The sequence below is a fragment of the Erpetoichthys calabaricus genome, chromosome 12 (genome assembly GCF_900747795.2).
Source record: "Erpetoichthys calabaricus chromosome 12, fErpCal1.3, whole genome shotgun sequence".
NCBI classification, from domain to species: Eukaryota; Metazoa; Chordata; class Cladistia; order Polypteriformes; family Polypteridae; genus Erpetoichthys; species Erpetoichthys calabaricus.
In genome coordinates this window covers 22,827,680-22,848,899 of record NC_041405.2, presented here as the reverse complement: position 1 = coordinate 22,848,899, position 21,220 = coordinate 22,827,680, and the positions used below count along the sequence as shown (strand labels likewise).

General features: G+C 40.4%; 1 protein-coding gene across 2 annotated transcripts in view; it reads left to right on the top strand.

The window, feature by feature from the left end:
• The window catches only part of cacna1ia (calcium voltage-gated channel subunit alpha1 Ia), an 856,996-nt gene that overhangs the window by 822,417 nt on the left and 13,359 nt on the right, over positions 1 to 21,220 (top strand). The window contains exons 33-35 of one of the 2 annotated variants that reach the window (XM_051935122.1): positions 8,896 to 9,042; positions 9,223 to 9,357; positions 21,041 to 21,206. In XM_051935122.1, the coding sequence (XP_051791082.1) occupies positions 8,896 to 9,042; positions 9,223 to 9,357; positions 21,041 to 21,206 (448 nt within the window). The remainder of the gene's footprint in view (positions 1 to 8,895; positions 9,043 to 9,222; positions 9,358 to 21,040; positions 21,207 to 21,220) is intronic. The other variant, XM_051935123.1, reaches the window with a different exon arrangement.

The window sequence follows — 21,220 nt, the reverse complement described above, 5'->3', positions numbered from 1 at the left end:
TGATAACTCAAAAATTCACTATCTGAATGAAACTTGATATAATAATAATAATTAAAAATGTTATTATTATTATTATACAGTAAAATGGCTAACTGATGGATGTTGATACACACACATCCATCTACATCTACCCCTAACCTGCACCCCTGTAGACATGCACATGCACTTTCCCTCGTAATCAAACACACACACTCGTATTCCTCCCCTGCAGACCCACACACACACATCACTGGACTTGATGATGTCTTATTGCTGCTGTCTTTTATATTTATTACATTTATTTAATTATTTATAGTGTATTGTGTATTTTATGTATGCTGCCTTGAAGCCGAGTCCTACCAACAAAAATTTTGTTATGTGTATGCATAATGACAATAAAGAATTCTATCTATCTATCTGTCTAAAATCCTAGAAGCCAATTGATTTTGAGCAAAATCACCCTTTCTGAGATACAGAGATAATGATTTTTATGCCTTGAATGTTTATTGCATTCACCATTCTGTAGTGTTTACTGCTAAAATCCACTTCTTTTAAGAAGAGTCATGCACTGGACACGTGAGAATTTTAAAAAGTGTTACTGAGGCCATCAGGACATCCTGGGCCACTGCCAGTTTGCTTGTAAGTATCTTACAAAGTGAGCACTACTAGGCACTTAGGGGTTTACAGAGGGTTAACTTAATGTCCTCATAACAGATGAAGCTTATGATTCTGAGTGCTAAGCCAAATGGGAATCCAGACAACGTCTAATTTTATGAAGTGAGTGATTATTTGAAGGTCTATTGCAGTTGTTTATCAACCAGTGGTGCGCCATGAGAGCTACCCAGATGTGCTGTGGCAATAATAGTAGGACTGACCAACTCCACCTGTCTGATGAGGACAGGACTACTTGGAGAAGCTTTACCTTACATTAACTTATTTGGCTGACTCCTTTATCCAAGGTGACTTACAATATTTATGATACAATTGATTCATTTTCTTTTGGCTTTCCAGTTGGAGCACAGGCAGGTCAAGTGACTTGCTCAGGGTCACACAGTGTCATTAGCACGATTTGAACCCACAACCTCAGGGTTTGAGGTCCAAAGCCTTAACCACTACACCACACTGACTGGTATAAAAACAGGTCCGTGATTGCTATGTGGCAGATGCAGCACTCGGAGCACTATGCATGTGCCTCCGGGCTGCTAGAGTCCATCTGCCTGGATGTGTAGTGTCCAGCGAGTCTCACAGGGCTAGTGGAGAGTGGGCATATGAGTTGCCTCTGAGTCAGGGAGGGATGGGCAAAGGGATGAAACAGCTGGGAGATGTCACCAAATTGTGCGCCGTGTCTCTAATGTTGATCTCGCAGCTGCTTTTTACCGACTGCTCTGCTATTCTCGCTCCTTTAGACAGTTGAGCATGTGTATGCAATTTAATGAGTTTGTAGTTATTCAGAGAGTGGTGTGCTTTGGGATGTTTGTGGTTACAAAAAGTGTGCCACCACAGAAAAAAAAAAGGTTAGTAAACACTGGTATTGTGTTTATTGTTTTATCCTTCATTTTGAAAAGCATCTGTTGAACTTACCTGGCGGCACGCTGGTGCATTGGGTAGTGCTGCTGCCTCGCAGTTGGGAGACCTGGGGACCTGGGTTCGCTTCCCGGGTCCTCCCTGCGTGGAGTTTGCATGTTCTCCCCATGTCTGCGTGGGTTTCCTCCGGGCGCTCCGGTTTCCTCCCACAGTCCAAAGACATGCAGGTTAGGTGGACTGGCGATTCTAAATTGGCCCTAGTGTGTGCTTGGTGTGTGGGTGTGTGTCCTGCGGTGGGTTGGCACCCTGCCCGGGATTGGTTCCTGCCTTGTGCCCTGTGTTGGCTGGGATTGGCTCCAGCAGACCCCCGTGACGCTGTGTTTGGATTCAGCAGGTTGGATAATGGATGGATGGATGTTGAACTTACACTGTGTTCATTAGAATAAGCCACAGCAGTGTCTTCACACCGAGGCACTCATTTCAGTTAGCAGGTATGCAATACGAGAATTCCTGAACTGAGAATAAAATGCTTTTTTTTTTTTCTTCATTTGGAGAATTTTAAAAGGCTTGCACAATCTGCGCTCAAAGAAGCAAAATGTAGCAAAAAGAAAAGAAAAAAGGAAATATATTGAGCGTAATGAACTGAATTTCTGCCTGAATGTGTCCGCTGTGCAGCATTGAGCTCAGAGTGCAGGTTTGGTGGGTTTTGGCAGGTGGGGGGGTTCTGCAGCAAATTACCGAGGAGCATTCAGTAGACAGCAAGGTTTTCTTCTTGGGGGAAACAGAACTTGTCAATCTAGGATTCCAACAACCAACAAGACACACACACACACACACCCCAACAAAGCAGTAGAGAGAAAGAAATAAAAACATTATAGTGATGGAAGGGGGGCTGAGAGAGAGAGATGCATGGTCTTCAGATGACTATTCTGTTCACAAAAGCATCCTAGTAGGACATTGTATTGATCGAGGAAAACATGCGTCTGGCTTGTTTCTCCAAAGCGCAGCGGTTGGGCAAATTTACAGACTGGCTTGGCAGAAGCTGAAGAACTAGAATTCTGCAGCTCTTTTTGGGAGGGCATCTTGCTTGCTGGGAGCTTTTCATTTAATGGAAATTCATTTCTTTCTTTCTTTCTTTCTTTCTTTCTTTCTTTCTTTCTTTCTTTCTTTCTTTCTTTCTTTCTTTCTTTCTTTCTTTCTTTCTTTCTTTCTTTCTTTCTTTCTTCAAAAGGCACGGTCACCACTAGAATCCCCCCGCATCTCTATTTATTCAGTTGATCTTGCTTACTGTATATACGTGTATTATCTAATCTGCCAGAGGTTGCCACTCTTTGGGAGCAGGTGTACCAAGTAAACCAGCTTGAAATGGGGGGGGTGACTCAAAGCATCACTGGATGGAGTTTTGAACATCATAGTAATAAATTCTTGATTTCGTACCAATTTTGTAATCACCCTGCTAACACATATTAAAATGTTTTGTCTGCAATGCTTTGCCATGCTATCCATTAACCCATGCCTTCATTCTCAGAGGCTGTTTATTTCAGTTTAAGGTCAAGGAGAGCTGCAGTCCATCCCAACAGCTTTGAGTGTTTCTACCCCAGACGAGGCCCTGGGCCAATTAAGGACAACACTGCCAACACACACATGTCCACAATCAATGAAATGCTTGCTCTTTTCAATTTCAGTGCCTTTAAATATAAACCTGTGTGTGGCCACTAGGAGACGTACTAGCACCCTAAATGCCCAGACACAATTGCACCACAATAGTCAGTCAGTCGTTTTCTAAACCGCTAAGTCCTTCACAGGGTCGCAGGGGGTGTTGGAGCCTATAGGGCTCAAGGCAGAAACAAACCTTGGACAGGGTACCAGTCCATTTCTGTGCAAACACACACACCAACCACACACTAGGGCCAATCCACCTAACTTGCATGTCTTTGAACTGTGGGAGGAAACCAGAGCATCTGGAGGAAATCCACACTGCCACTGGGAGATCATGCAAATGGCACACAGGGGACCCGGGACACGAACCGTGGTTTTCTTACTGCAAGGCTACCATTGAGCCATCGTGCCGCCCTGCACTACACCAGTCCCAGATCAATTAAAGTGCTATTAAATTAAACAATACCTTCAGCACAACTTAACAATACAGCACACCTTCACACCCAACTCCAACACCTCCTGAGTCAAGAGGAGGGCTTCTCTTTCTTTATCTCCAGACTTCTAGTTCTTAATCTATTGCCCTCAGGAAGTGCTTCCGGGTCTGCAGGACCACCATGGTCCTTGTAACATCAGTATCAAAGAGCTCCCTACTGGTGGCCCCCACAGAACATGACAAGACAGGCCCATGGGGACCACAACTCCCAAGCTGGCTTGTGGGCGTCCTTACTAGGACTTGTCAGATGGAATGCTTCCACTAAGTGTACGAGGGGATGCTCTATCCATAGCTGCTCTTAACATTTTTCCACCTCCATGTCCTGGAATGGAAAGGTGATATCACTCCGTCCCTGGCCCCCTGTTATCAAGGACTCCTGGCCAGGTAAGAGAGCAGTGTTCATACCAGCTGGGGACACCGTTTTGTCCGTCACACTGTGGTACAATCTGACCACATCGTACTGCCCACCTACAAGCCTGTGACTGACAGCAGCAGGTCTCGTATTCAAGCCAGGAGTGTTTTTTTTTTTTAATTTTTGTTTTTTAAATTATAAAGGTCGGCCTTTGTGATTCGTGGATCTATCATCAATAATTAAATGGGAATTATTATATGGGTTTTGTAATCTATTGGTGAAAACCACAGACGAGGCTGTAGCTGCACTACTTAAATGAACTGTAGATCCCAGCAGTCCCCAGGAGTGCTGCGCCATTTGCCAGCTTTGGCGGTTGCTGCAATGCCTGCTGGGCAAAACAAGATGAGAGTGCTAGCTTTAAAATGTGAGCCATAAGAAGCCAACAGGATCACAATCAGTGACGTCAATGCATCACTACACAAGTGGATTACAATTACACCCAGTTTTCTCCAGATTTCTGTTCATGTCATGTGTCTACTTGTTTGTGTGATTTTGTCTGGGTTGGAATGCGTCTTAGTCTGGGGAACACTCCCAACTTCTATAAATCTTCACGTACGTCAGCATCGCAGTAGGAAAAAATTTTACGTAACTTTGAGGAGGCTGTTCACCAGGGATATTATTTCATAATTACATCACCGTCATCTGCACCTGCGAAATGAGACTGTGTCGTGAACATTTATCGTTTTGTGCTTAGTGTTTTCTTTGATTTCTTTTGTATCTGAAATAATCATTTTTCTTGCTTACTAACGTAGAAATGCATGCTATTTTATTATAAGTTACACTTTGTAAGAAAAAGCGTAATTACAGTTCACTAAAGAATTGCTAAATTATATGCACTTTGTCTCAGTAGCCCACCACAGACACATCATTCACTTCATCTCGCATTTCTCACAACTTTTTGCATTTTATTTTGTGCAGTAAAGTTAGAATATGCAGTAATCACGGGCCCAAAACATAGTCACGGATTTTCGTGTTCATGGTAGTCGCAAGGGGAAAATGTATTTTGCGAAACTCCACAACTAAGCATTTCATTACAATTTGCACTATGCGTATACTTGCATGAAACAAGTAACATTTGATTTGATCAATGTACTTCTTGGATGTAATGAAAGAAATTAAAGTACCTCCTCAAAAACACTGAGAGAACATTCAAATTCCACATGTGTGGTGTTCGGTGCAGTCCCATTTTCTAGACTTCTTATTCAGTTCATGGTTGCCTATCACAATGGACACAGGGTTAGAGTCAGTTTTGTACAAGGTACCAATCCACCACGGGGCACGCTGACTTACAGGAACAGTTTGGAGTCATCAATCAACTTAAACCATTGATGTGATGATTGAGATGGGATTACCCATGCAGGCAACATGAGAACATCCAGACCTTCACATATACAGTGTCAGGATCTCTCTGTCACTGTCCTGCTGTTTACAGCCATATAGCTTAATACAATGCAATACAATTTATTTTTGTATAGCCCAAAATCACACAAGAAGTGCCGCAATGGGCTTTAATACAGAGTGACACATTGACTCACCATCTTGCAGCCCCAATATGAACACTAAAAGCTCTTAACAGCACAAGATTCACAGATTATTGGGATGCTCTAGTAGGATGAGAATGGACCTTTGGACTTTGAGGTGACCTTTTTTGAGCAATTGTTTGGTGTATCAACCATTTTCCTGATATTCACATACTTTAAGTAATGGAGTATGTATAGAGAAAGCTAAGGTTTAAAGAAAGCTGGGTAATAATAATAGTAATAAAATAATAATAATTCTTTAGTGAGAACCACTGCTAATGTGCAGCATCCACAAGGATGTTGCGATGGCAGCCATTTTTGCGCCAGTACGCTCACTGCACATTAGCTATTAGGTGGTATTGTGATGACAGAGAGGCAGTCAGTTACAGACAGGAGGTGATTAGAGGGCCAGAATGACTAGGCTGAGATGGGCAGTTTAGCCAGGACATTGGGATACACCCTATTCTTTATGAAAGGACACCCAAGGATCTTTTATGACCACAGAGAGTCAGGACCTCAGTTTTACATCTCATCTGAAGGATGGCAACATTTTTTACAGCATGGTGTCCCCATCACTGCAGTGGAGCATTTGGATCCACATTCAGTCCACTAAGACCTCTTCCAGCAGCAACCCAACTTTTCCTAGTTATGCCCAGGCCTGAACATGCTTAGCTGTCGGTGAATGTGGTATGGCTGCTGTTACTATAAATTGTCAGTTTATAATAAGAACTTGTTTGTTCTGCTGAGCTCCTAACAGGTAAGAAACAGTTGAAAGAGGAACTTGGCTTTGTCTAAACGGACACGTTTAACATCATTTTTGGTGGCTGCAAGATGAAGAGAAACCTTTAACCCAGCCAACAGGAAAAGCTAGAACACTGATCAGTAGAAGGTTCAAGAACATAGCTTTTTTCAAGACAGGATTGGCCCAGAGGCACATGGCTAGAATGCAGAAAGGGAGTTGACCCCTAAACTATGACACACCCCATTGATCCAAGGAAGTACAGTAAGGAAGAGCAAAGCTAATGTAGATAGATGGTAAATGTAGGACATGCCAGCAGTTGCTTCTCTCTACACTTCCATCAACATCCCTCCAGAGACCATGCAGGATCAAAATGTGCAATTTTAAATTTCCCCTTGGGGGCAATTAAAGTATCATCTGTCTATCTCTATCAAAGATCTCTGAGCTCGATGCAAGAATGAAAGAGCCACGCGCTTATCCAGGGACATTGAAATTCTAGACTTTCTAACAAGAACAGCTGCTATTCACCCAGATTGTATTGTCACATCCATTTGCTTTGCTTCTGCTTTTTGGCATTTTTAAGAACCAGAATTTAGAGAAAGCTATTCTCTATTGAGTGAATAAAGGAATAAACTTTTGACTCCTCTTCTCTGCTTGACTTTGAACTCCTTCTAATAAATCATCTGGCGGGAGGTCTAGAGATAAGTAGAAAAGAGAAAGTATTTTAACGATAGATGTAGTCAACCCTAGTAAATCCGGACGGCGACCACAAGCGGAACTGCAGACTGCAGATGCATCTCCGCAACAGGCTGGTAAGTGCGATTTAACAGAGCAAAAGCAGAAAGTTTGGGATCCTGAGATCTACATGGAAAGTTCTAAGGCAGGTGTAAGGGGCTCCATCAGACCAGACCCTACCACGACAAAACATCTGGTTGAGACTTTATTTGTAAGAAGTGAAGGGAACTCCTAAATTCTCATTGAGCAATCGTATATGAAGAAGTCCTCATTGTCATGATCTGTACGATTGACACATTATTCATTAATTTTGCATAGTTTTGTATTTTTATTTTATGAATTTTAGGCCATTGTTTATTTTTGATCACATTCTGTGGATGTCACTCACCACCCTTTTGTTAATTTTTTCTCTTTGAACGTCTAATAATTCTTTTTGTGATTTTGACCCTTTTGGCAATGTTTTTTTTTTTTTACTTTTTGATATTCATTTTGGCTTAGATACTATTATTTTGATTTTATGGTTACAAGCTTCTGTCTGTTTTTCCTACCTTGACTAAGCTTTATTTTTATTTTTTATCTTTTTTTGCTTTACATCTCCTGTATTTTTAATTCTTTAATGACCTAGTGGACTCCTTGCCTTTTAAGGTGCTCATATTTGTAGCCAGACGTCTATCTGTAGATATTCTGAGAAGTGAGAAGAAAATCCCCTCAATTCTGTTGATGACTTTGGAATTGCCTGACTTGGCAAATAGCATAGTAAGGAGTCACAATTCACAGACCAGGCTGTTGAAAGTTGGCATGATGATAATAATTATTCCTAATTGTACAAAATGCTATTCAAAGATCTGATTCCAGAAGATGACTATTGGGAAGAAATCTCAAAACATTGATCCATTTTTAGACATCAAGCTCTGACAGACGAAACAGCAAGAAGGTTTCACAAACCCTGCTCCTCATACTGCAGAAGATCACGATTTGAGAAGAAGTGACAAACACGTATATGTTCTTAGATACCAAACTATAATAGATGAAGTAGAGAAAAGATTACGCAGCCCTGCCCCTCTGTTTTCAAAGACTAAATATTAAGAAGGAAACCAAATCATGCTGATAGCTTTCCAGGCATTAGACTGCACCTGGTCAAATGGTAGAAGCAAATGTCAACTCTGCCCAACTGTTTTCAGGGATCAGACTGCAGAAGATCCCATACTTAGAAGAACCGGCAATAATTCAGTTCGTGAGACTGAGTCTCAATTCTGTTCAACTTTTATTTTTTTTTGATCAAACTGTAGAAGACCATATATCCAAGATGGCATCCAAATCCTTTGGATCCAAGTTTAAAACATCAGACTGATTTAGATCACATAGTGTAAATGAGTCACTATGTGTTTCTCTGTTATCAGTGATCAGATTGCAGTGGATTTCATACTGAGAAGAAATTCTAACCCTGAGGGACCTTGTTGCAGCTGGTCCATTACTGAGAAGTGTTGACACCATCATTCAGTTTTGAGAGAAGATTATTATGTCATGAGAAGAAATTCACATTCAAATCGTTTGTCAGGCATTAGAATGCAGCAAGTCCCATAGTGTGAAGGCATTCCAATCCTGATGAGGTGTATCTGAAAATCAGAAGCTGACAATGTGAAATGAAGACCTTCCCCTAGGTCATCAGTCTAATATGAGGACTGACCTGCCATTAGTTCCTAGAGCTCAATAAAGTAAACCCTGGAATAGATCTGAAACTGGTTATGATTTTTATCTGAAACACTATTAGCTATCGGCTTACTTAAAAACAGTGTTTTCTATTTCTGAGCATTTCTTCCATGTGCATTTGCAGGAAAATCTGTGGTTGGACAGCGTCTCCTTGTTAATCAAAGACTCATTCGATGGGGAACTCTTAATGATCGACAATCTGTCAGGATCTGTCTTCCATCACTACTCCTCACCTCCAGTCTGCAAAGACTGCCATCATCACCAGCAAGAGGTAGGCTCTGTGATTCAGTCCTCGCCTTAAATGTGTTTTGGAACCTTGAGAAGAGGAGTGAAATTACAAGGCGTGATTGGCTGAACTTGGAGTGGAATGTGTCATTTCGGTCACTGGATCATGTTCAGTAACCTTCTAGTCTTGAGCTTCATCTCGCCATCTCATGCTCTTTCTCTTTAGATCCGATTGGCAGAAGTGGAGCAGGTCTCTCTGCTGTCAGAGCAGCTTTCTGACAAATCTTCTTCCCTGGCATTACCTGATGACCTCAGCCTGGATGACCACAGTTTTTACCAGTTGTTGGTCCGAGATGGCAAGGTGATAAAGCGGGGGTAGAAGTTGGGGTGGGACAATCCTGGCAAGTTTCAACACCTAGTGTTAGAAGACACACAAGACTCACAATATGAAATGACTGATGCAACGTAATCAACAGGAAAAAGCATTATTCATTATACACTTGATTATTGAAATATGATCGGGTCATCCATCATTAGTAGTAACCTTTCAAATGCATTTTTATTTAGACAAAAAATGACTAAAATGAGTTTTTAATTACCATCAGGATGGCCAATGCCCAAACCTCAACTCTTCTGTACACCCTCCCCATTTCATTTAGCCACACCCCCTTTTCAAACTGTTTGTTCTCCTCTTTTAGACTAGTAAAGGAAAAGTTCATCTAAAAAATATTTTTTGATAAGTTACCCATTGTAGTTTGTAGCAACTCTACATGATAGGACTACAACTCCCAGCAGCCCCTAAAATTGCTGCTCCACCAGGCAGCTTAAGCTGTTCACTCTGGGACTGCCGAACGAAAAAAAATGAGGCGCTTAAGTTAAAAATAAGCTGTCAGGGAATGTCGTGATCATCTTTTGTTATTTCATCCCTTCATTTTGGATTACAATTACCCACACCTCGAGATTTACAGTTTCCCTGGATTTTTGTTCTGTATTCTGTGCCTGCTTGTTCATGTGGTTTTGTCTGGGTTGGAAATCGTCTTCAAAAGAGTGCACTCCAATTATTTGCAAATCTTCACCGAACAATCGCATCACGGTAGGACAAACTTTACATTTCTTTCAGAAGACTGTTCACTGGAGAGTTCAATTTATTCATCACCGTCGCCTGCATTCTGGTACTGCATTGTGTTTGTGAGTGTTTATCGTTTAGTGGTTTAGTGCGTACTGTCTTGTGGGATTTTCTGAATCTGTGTTTAGATGATTAGTTATCACCATTGGGTTTGGGCCTCCGTGGATGTGTTATTTGTTTAAGAGTTTTACATTCAATGTATATTCAATACATTATTTTTCATTTATTTAATTAATTTCTGTACCACCTCTATGTGCTTGAATCGAATCAAGACTAAATGCATTCCTGGTGTCCCCTAAATAAAATAAATAAATCGCAGTTGTTTAATAATGAGAATCTAAATGCTTTATGGTCATTCCAGGTTTATTTTGATAATCAAGAAAAAGTTTTAATCTCATATTTTCATGAAAATGGAAAAGTTATATGAAAGAATAAGCATCTATGGTAACCAACACTAAATAACAGCAAACAACATCAAAATGCCCATGAAAAAAAATCTCATGTTGTTCATGTTGCATAATCTACATGCCAATTCCAGAAAACACTCTTCTGAACTAAAATGAAACACACTCCATCCCGACCAAAACTTTCACTTAAAAACCCGCCTCCTTGCCTCATTCATTGGTCGGACGTCCCAGCCACTAACACCCTGTTCATCGGCTAGCATTCTACGTCACATGATGTCAACATTGCAAAATTCACTGACAGGCATGTACTACTAAAGGTTAAAATTTAAAGAAAAGCGAGTGAAAACATTATCTGGAATTCAAATTTTTGAATATATAAGATGCTTCAACAAGCAGAAGGTTAATTCACAGAAGGCCGCTAAATAATCCTGAGGTACTTTAGTTGTGGCTCATCTCTATCAATAGAAATATAACAGGAGACCAGTCTACAGTTCAAATGCTTGTTCATGTCAGAAAGCATTCCCTTTTTCGTTCCAAACATTCCAAAGTCCTCATGCTAGCTCATCTTAATTACCCCTATATAGCTCAAATCTTTGTTGCTTGTTTTATTAAAAGTATTCAATTGGATGGCAAAAGCTTTGTGCTCCCATTCTTTAAAAACAAGGAAAAGATTACAAAATGGATCACTCGAGGATGAGTGTGGATACCTTAAATGGCTGCAGGTATGAAAAGGGCAACACAAAATGGCAGGTAGACCATACCAAGACAAGAAACAAAATGGCATCCGCTGTTAAAAACAAAACAAAACCAACTGGTCCAACAATGAAACGGTGTATAAAACTCTGATTCACTATATTACAAAACTGAGGTGTGTTCATGATATTTTCTCTCTTCTGAGGATGAGGGTGAATGATCACTGTGGATGAAACCTAGATCCATCACTGTGAACCACAGTCCCAAAGATAGTCAGCGGAACTGTGTCATCGAACCTGTCTTGGAGATAAGAGCTTTAGGTTTAAGTTGTTGACATTATTGGATACAGTAGGAGTGACTTTAACTGTGATCCATTCAGTCAATCTCTTTAGAGAAAAGCCAAGCAAAATGACACCTTTTATTGGCTAACTAGAAAGATTACAATATGCAAGCTTTCGAGGCAACTCAGGCCCCTTCTTCAGGCAAGATGTCTTGCCTGAAGAAGGGGCCTGAGTTGCCTCGAAAGCTTGCATATTGTAATCTTTCTAGTTAGCCAATAAAAGGTGTCATTTTGCTTGGCTTTTCTCTACATTCATAATGGCTAACACGGTACAGCACCCTAGTACTGTCAATCTCTTTGAAATTTCAACTTCACAAAAATGTTTCTGAAGTCCTCCTTAAACACAACTCTACACACAAGTCTGAAAATACAGCAGGACCCAATTCTAAATCTGCAGTTCACTATTCTTCCCCATCCATCCTATAATAAGATTTCAAAGTATTTGTAGCAAGGAATGGGAAAAGTTTGGAAATCATGAACACTTTATGGAAGAAGGATTCAGACTGAAGACATGCGCTCCTATTTCTTACTGATACAAGGCTGCTGAAGTAAATGGAGATTATCTACAATAATGAGGAATGTAGCAAATATATCAAATTATTCTAAAAAAGAGTTTAAACAACTCTATAATTAGCAATAAAAAGTTGTAGTACAAACATTTCTGGGAAACCTGGCTATTATACACAACAGAGCATGAACTTAACTATCGATTTTACTTCTTTATTATGCATCACCATACAATACAAATGACATGCTCTACAACTCTGCTGACAGAGCCCTGTTACATGGGTATATTATTATGGAGAACATATTTTTTCTGCAGTCTTCCTCAACTCACTTGAAAAGTTTTAGAATGGTACCATAAAAATGATTTTTTCCACATGTCGGAAATTGTTTTGGAATGGCATTCATAATAAAATGTCAAAAAACCAAACATTTCCTATGGTACCTTCAGCTCATTATTTCATATTGGAAGTGGTTTGCATTAGCTGATTCATTGATTAAGATGGATTTGTGCAAATAAGAAGTGTCCCAACAAAACTGTGATATGACCACATCCTCGACCTCATCCATTACTGTGCCTTTGTTCTGTTGCCGCAATGCAAAATCAATTGTCCATTCATCACCAAGTCTTCAATTAAGATTTACTTCCGACCATTAATTCTGCACTTAATCAATGAGTCATGTTTGTAGTTGCTTACTTTTGCTTCATTTCCTTTAAATGTGCTTTCATATATCCTTTGCAGTTTGATTTTTTGCTGAGCATTGTGTTCTTGTCATCTATGATCCATGCTATTGTCTCCATCGTTGAGTGCATTTCAAAGTTTTCATTTGCTTTCTTTTGACCTCTGCCACTTACAGGCCTCCTGATTTGGCAAAGTTGTTTAATCCCTAGTGGTTCATCTTCAGCTTGCATGAAATCCTCATGGCTTACCTGTTTTATCGTGATATCAGATTACCTATGACAGGCACCTAACGTGAAAGGTACCGACTAACCTCTCTGGTTCTTTTCATAATGGGGGGTTGTCAAAATCAGCTCTATGGCTGTTACCACTAACCTCTTTCCATTCTGTACACTGCGTATTCAACCATGGGAACTTATAATGGCTGGCTGCTGGCTGACTGGGGTCATCTTTACTTTCGTTGCTTTACTTCAACCTATTTTTACCACTAAAAGAGGACTTCACAGAGGCATCCCTTTGAGCTCTTAAGGGACCGCAGCGGGAAAAGGAATGACAATCGAGCTTCTTGGTGTGATGCTCCAAGTTGCTCACAGCCTTTGCAGCACCCGTTTCCCAGGGCATCAGTAGTCATAATCAGGATAGCTAGTTCATTGAGGGTGTACAACAATTAAAATAGTGCAAAAAATGTATTGTGCAATTTATTTAAGCAGTACGCAAGTAAATAAAAGCAGTGAAATTCAAATTCCTTCAATAAATAAACACTCCAATAAAATCCAGTGCTCAGTGAAGATAGAATGTAATAAGTAATCTAATAAGATCAATCAGGATCTGCCCTTATCTCCTTTAAAGTGCTACTCACTGTTCCTCTCATCTGATCCCATTCACCCATCTTCCGAGTACACTCAACATGGCAAAGACAATGGCAAATATAATCCCTCTACAACTCCCATTCCCAGCCACCCTCACCAGCACATGTGAGCCTGACTCTGTCATCCTGCTGCCTCCGTCAGTGTCCACTGCTCACAGAAGTTCAGCAGAAGTGATCCAGTCCACCCCTGGACTGCCCCTCACTCTGCTCCCTTCATGGGGTTTCCCAGAATGCTTTGCTACCTTCCTTCTGTGCTGCTTCCCATCTAATCCTGTCCTCTTGTTTTTGACAATCAGACTTCCTTTGTTTTTCTTCTGCCTCTTTTCTCAGTTTTAATCCTTTCCTAATATTTCTTTCGTTTCTCTTTTTCTCTATGTCCCACTCCTTCCCCTTTATACTCTATCGGTGCAGGTGCTTTGCCTAATAACCCTCAGAGCGTCAATGAGGAAACTGGCTGAGCTAACTGCATTTGCACATGAATACTCAATTAGCCATTTCTCCCATCAAACACACTGTGGCTGCATAGCTTTCCAGCAGAACACACCCATACCCACAAAGTCTGAGGTGCACGGTCTTTATTACTAAAACAAATGCACCGCCATGTACTCTTAACTCACTTCACCACACCCAGCTACACTAATAGCAATCAGACAAATACATTCATTTAGGGTTTTACCTAAAATACTAATAGCAGAAAATATAAGCAACACAAACAATTATACAACCTGGATGGCCTAATTGAAAATAAAAATAAAATTTCCTACCAGAGAAAAAGCTCCTTGGAAAGTGTCCAGCAGCTAAGCAGACATAAAACTCCTTGAAAGTGTCAGCTAAAGAAAGGTTCATTGTAAGCATCCATGTTTTACATAAGTGTCAGAAAGACAGCAACTGAACTGAAAGCTCTTTTTCAAAAATGTGTGAGCCTGTCTTCCCCTCTTCTCATCCCAAAATGCATACTGGCTTTCTTTCTGTTAGCTGGGCAGCTGCTATTTTATAGTTTCTCAAAACGCATAAAATGTTAATGAATCATTATCATAAACTCAAGGTTATTTTCCCCATTGTAATCAAAAGCTACACTTTCTAATTAAGCAAAATACTCTAACCTCTGCTTTACATTTTATATTTCCCAGAATACACTGCACTTCTGTTCAATTTGACAAGACTTTCAGGCTTAAGACCTGTTAAGTTAGATCTGTCAGCTACAGAGGTAAAGTATCTCAACATAAATCATCTCCTCTTATACACTTTGTTATCTCTATTTACCATGGATATAATGAAAGAGCACAGCTGATAACCCTAGCTTGCTGTAATGTTACAGGACCTTCATGAGGTATATAATCAACGACCATTATAGACTAGGTAGATTTTCTCAGATGTAGCACCTTGTCTCTTTCCATGATTCAAAGACATATTTTGGGTTAATTGATGATTCTAAAAGAAAAGGAACACAATAATTATGTTTTTACTCATGAGCCGCACCTTTCAACCTTTCCTTGAGGACCATTGTTGTCTCTGCATTATAGAATCAAAAGGCTCATTTTTACCTTTTGTGAGTCCTCATTGGTTTTCAAATTTTGGGGCAATCAACTATTTTTCCTCTCCTTTTTTGTGTGGTCAAGGTCCCCCTGCAGTTCATTAGTTTGCTTGTACCAGAAAAGAGTCCTGTAGCCAATAAACCTTAGGCTGATTTTTATTTGTTGCTAATCAGAATGATTTCAGTTGATACTAGGTAAAGGTAAATTACTGGATTTGGAATGTGTTTGTAGTTTGTAGTTATGTTCTCCTTTAGCTACACTTCCTCACCTAAAACAGAGGTCTGCAAACTTGGTCCTGGTGGGCTGTAATGGCTGCAGATTTTATTTCTAAACCTATTGCTTCTTTAGAAACTGATCCTTTGTCAATAACAGATCTTATTTAATTGTGTGGCTTGTTACTATTTTCATTCTGCCCTATCAGGTCATTCCTATATAGTAGATTTTTCCTTTCCAACAATATTATCCTAATAATCTGAGACCAATCCTTCACTTTTTTCTCTTCAGTTTCCTTCTAGATATTTTATTAAACCAGATAGTTCAGGCTGAATACACACAGGTGTAAATGGAAACAAGGTACGTGGAGAACTGCTGCTTCCTTTGTCCTTTACATCTTATTGCTAATAAGGAGCAATTGAAAACAGCGAAAGCAGCTGTTTAAGACTAAAGGAAGCAATTGAAGGTGGGAAATCTTAACAAATGATGGAAATGAGCAATAAGTGATTTAACAGCAATAATTGACAAGAATTCGACCTTGAACAAAAACCTGCAGCTACACCAGCAATTCAAGGACCGACTTTGCAGACCCTGAACTAAAACATTGTTTAATACGGTATTGGCCTTTGCATTTATTTCAGCATGGGTGGATGTGTTCTGAATTGGATAAATTGGGATATTTATTGGACATATGTTTACACTTTATCATCTATCTATCTATCTATCTATCTATCTATCTATCTATCTATCTATCTATCTATCTATCTATCTATCTATCTATCTATCTATCTATCTATGGTGTATAGTGCCTTTCCTATCTATAAGTCTGTCTGTTTGTCTATGGTGGACAGTGCCTTTCCTATCTGTCTGTCTGTCTGTTTATCTATCTATCAACTACAAATCAGAACAGTGCACACAGAAGAAACGCATTCTTATGTGGTCGAGCTTTTGAATTGAAGACTCGCCTTTTCCCCTCATTCATTGGTCAAGATTCCTGTCTTCAATTCAGAGGGTCTGAATTTTGAGATTATTCATTTAACAATATTTTAATAAAAATGCATGTGTTTTGCCCATAGTGAGCATACAACTGTCTGACCCAATATGGATTATGCAACACAAGTACGAAAGTGTATCTCCATAATACATGAAAACATGAGCTTCAAACTTTTTCTTACTACAAACCATTGCTGGGACAGACTTTCATTCCATTACCTGGCCAAGTGGCCAGTATAACAGAGAAGGTCAGAAAGGGAGATGTGACAGAGCTACATTACTCCTTCCTGCCAGGAGTAGGGCATAAAGGGGCACAACAACAGCTGGTTAACTGGGACTGGCATCCCAGTAGCCAGGGATTATGAATCCCTTATTCTGCTGGGCAGCCAAGACTAGTGGATGGATGACCTGGGTGGAGAAACATCCTGACCCAGATGGTTAGTGGCCCCTTACTTGGTCGGGAGGCCAGAAGAAATGTGGGACAGTGGGAGACTGCGTCCCATACACAGGTCATTCCTCTAAACACTGGTTGGCAGCATCACTTGTGGTAATCCCTTATATGGACCTCCTCCAAGGCAGCATGGGAGTTGTAGTCCCATAGGTCTGCATTGTTGAGTTTCCTGTGGGGACCATTAGAGGGAGTTGTTGGGATATGAATGCCCTGTTCCAGGGGGTGTTCAACCTGAACCAAAATTGCTTCCTGGAGACAATGACTTGGGCACCAGAAGTACTCAAAGTTCAGGTTTAAAAAGGAGAGCTCTACTTTGCAAGGGAGGTAGTGGACATCAATTGCTAGGATGTGTGGAGGAGAAAGAAAAGAAAAGGACTAGACTGTGCAATGCTGTGCTAAATTAAAAGAAATCTGAGTTAAATCTGAGTTATTTCCTGTGTAGTTGTGCCAAGCAGTTGGGACTCAGATACGTCCCTTAGCAGCCACAATCTATACACATTCTAACAATATGCAATACAAACCACAGTAATTAAGGTTGCTTGACAAATAAATGTATACTGTATGTTTCTGTTTTAAATCAAGTCTTTGATTTAATACTGTAGGTATTCCTAAGAAACAATGTAGGTAGATAATAATAATAATAATAATTCTTTACATTTATATAGCGCTTTTCTCTCTACTCAAAGCACTTTACACAGAGAGTGGGGAGCCAATTCAACCTCCACTAATGTACAGCATCCACCCAGATAATGTGACGGCAGCCATTTTGTATAAGTATGCTTAACATTAGCTGTTAGGTGGTGAAGTGGTGAGAGATACAGTACTTAGTCATGCAGAATCAGGGGATGATTAGGAGGCCAGAATCACTAAGCCATGATGGACCAGAACATCAGGATACACCGTACTATTTATGAAGGACACCCAAATAACTTTTATGACCATAGAGAGTCAGGACCTCGATTTTACGTCTCATCCGAAGGACTGCATCGTTTTTTACAGCACGGTGTCCCCATCACTGCACTGTGGCATTGAGATCCACATTTAGACCACAGGCTAAGCGCCCCTTGCTGCCTCACCAACACCTCTTCTAGCTTCAACCCAAGCTTTTCTTAGATGGTCTCCTATCCAAGTACTGGCTGTGTCCAAACACACTTATAGATAGATAGATTGATTATACTGTACTTTATTGTCCCCAAGGGGAAATCGAAATTTTACAGAAGCTCCCCATAAATAAATAAATAATAAATAAAAACAAGCAAACAGCCTCCCAAACGCACACAAAACTTCTGAATTGGATAATCGAGAGCTGCTGCTCTCAACAAGAGGCTTGTAGGTGATAGCAAGATGCCCTGGGTTCATAGTTAAAGCCATTAAAATCTCGATAGAGCAGGTCCAGCTTGTAGTGTCCATGAATGGAACCAGCCTAGTAGACACTTGAGGCCTTGTTTGAAGTCAGCAGCATTCAAAGAGATTCATCATTAAGATGTTGGTACAGAGCGAGTCATTTCTGTTGCTGAGTCAGCCATGATGATGTCACTTAACTTTCTTGAGAAGTGACATGCACGATATTCAGCAAATATTCAGAAAAATCTCCAGTCCCCACCACACCCGTTTTTTCCACTCAGTCTGGTGAAACCCTTCCAACGTTAAAATAGCCTCAGAAGTAAGAGGTGTAACTTGGTTCTCCGTAATACCCAAAATATCACAGTACCTGAACTTGTCGTAACTCACCATGAGACATATAACAGTTCAAACAACTTGTATGAAAGAAACAGAACATTTCTTACTACTTGAAGGCTGGCCTTACCCCCATCCTCACGCCAGATCTTCGCCTCCTTTATCTCCATATGAGCTTGTAGATTTTATCCTTGCTCCAGATATTCACCCTTTCGTTCTTTTAATTTTTGGACAAGCAGCTTATCATGATAACCAAAAGACATTATTAGCCATTCTTTTATTTCATTCAAACAGGTTACCAACTGGAGAAATGGGGTGGAATGTTTGAGTGGGAATGTAAAAGAACACCATTTCTGTTCTGAACGAGCCAAAAATGAAAATGAATTATTTTCTATTCTCTGGTGTTTTGGGTTTGCTCAACTACGGACTACAGTATGTAGTGTTGTCAGTGTGACAATTGACACATACAGTATAAGTGATATGTTATTTTTAAAGGTGTCTCTTGGGCTTCATTATTATCACTTTACTTTAAATATAGATGTCAACAGTTTGTTATTAAATGCCAAATACAGATGTGGCAAATGTAAGCGTAGCACAAAATAAGATGACCTTCTACTGTCAAGTAGTAAGCACAGGGTAATATCTTTATAATTAACAAGGGGGTTACCCCCTGCTCACTTCGCTCGCCAACCCCCCTGGCCTGTGCTACACGCCAGCCACGTCACGTCTCTGCAGCTTGTGTTATGAAGAGTGGGGCTGAACGCACCCCAAGGAGATGTAGTTGCTCCTCTGAAAACCCCTCTTAAACGGTGATACAATGGGAAACAAATAGTATTTTTTTTTATCCTCCTCTTTGCTCGATCAGCTGCTCGTTGCTGCTGCCATGCTGCGTGATCTGCATCTCGCACGGCGCTTCATACATTTAAAAGCCTGTACAGCAGCTGCCTTTGTCATCTACTCTTTGTCTTTTATTTCCGGCCATGGGCATGGTTAAATCTCTTGGCACAAAGTCTCGTCTCTCGGGACGTGAGTTCTTGATATTTTAGTTCATAATTTAAAAACGGACTACAAATCTGAAAATCTAACAACATCACATTAAACTTTGAATAATTCTGAAAAGAATGATACCAAACATATATATATAGGTTTTAAAATAAGCCCAATTTAAAGTGTGACAAAAAACGTGACATGAAAACGTTACATAAAATGGTTGCACAAAATCGTTGCACTTTTAGGCTTAGGATTTTATATATAGAGAGTAGATTACATTTATATAGTGCTTTTTCTGACTATTCAAAGTGCTTAGACGGAGGGGAACCACTTCAACCACCACTAATGTGTAGCACCCACCTGGATGATGTGAAGACAGACATTTTTAGCTAATAGGTGGTAAAGGGGAAAGAGAGAAAGAGAGAGAGCGAGACAGGGGATGATTAGGGGGCCAGAATGGACGGGGCCCTGATGGGCATCAGGATACACCGTACTCTTTTCCAAAGATGTCCAAAGACCTTTAAGTGGTGAGAGACAGGCAGCCAGTTAGAGGCAGGACCAGAATAAATAGGCTAAGATGGGCAATTTAGCCAAGTCATCGGGATACAACTTACTTATGAAGGAAACCCAAGGACCTTTTATGACCACAGAGAGTCAGGGCCTCCGTTTTACATCTCATCCAAAGGATGGCGCCATTCTTACAGCACGTTGTCCCTGTCTCTGCACTGGGGCTTTGGGATCCAAATTCAGACCACAGAGTAAGCTCCCCCTGTAGGTCTCACCAACACCCCTTCAGCAGCAGCCCAGGCTTTAACTAGATGGTCGCCCAACCAAGTACTGCTCAGGCTAGATAAAGACTTTAGGTGTAGAAGTACGAATTCAAAACAACTGTGCTTCATATTCTCTTCTGATATCAGATAATGACAGCATTTTTATAGCCCGAAAAGTCATTGTGAATTCTGTATGGGGAGATTTCTTAATTGTTTCCATATTTTTTTTCACTGTCACCATTTAAACAACTGGAGATGTGTTATTCTCAGTTTAAACCACTTGATAAATTCATCCTCATTAGGAGAAGCAAATAAAATGTGTTTTTTTTTTTTCTTTTTCATGAAGACAATTGGATGAGTGCCTGTAGCATTAATGCTATTGTCTTGCAAAACATTAAAAAGAAATTTTGAACGGAGGGATATATTTGCACATTGGCAGATGTTTTAGGAGCACATAATGAAAAGCTCATTAATGCAACATACTGTTCCTCTGGTCGGTCTTTTACAAAAAAACATTTTTCAAACACGGAAAGGAATAGAGCAGATGTGAGACGAACCGGGGGGTCCGTACATGCAGCGGTTAAAGCCTCTCTCTTAAGTCAGAGCAGCGTTTAAATGATGGCATGCAATGTAATTGAAATTAATGAGACATATTTGCAAAGGATATCAGCATATAAACTCAAATGAACCTGCAGCAGTAACACAAGTGGAAGCTGTGACACAGACATGGCTGGTCATATAACAACGTCTTTGCAGCAATCCCTGAGCTTTTTGAATTTCTTATTTATGCGTTTTAGGAAGAGCGAAGCAGCAGTGACTCGAGAAGCTCAGAGGAGTTAGGAGGCAGTCAGGTAGGAGGCCCAAACTCGCTGCCTCAGAGTCCTGCAGAAGACGACTGCCTTTTTGATTTGGGGACGCAAAGCAGCCAACTGCCTCCTCAGCCTCCCGACAGCACAAGCACAGGTAAGAGAAACCAC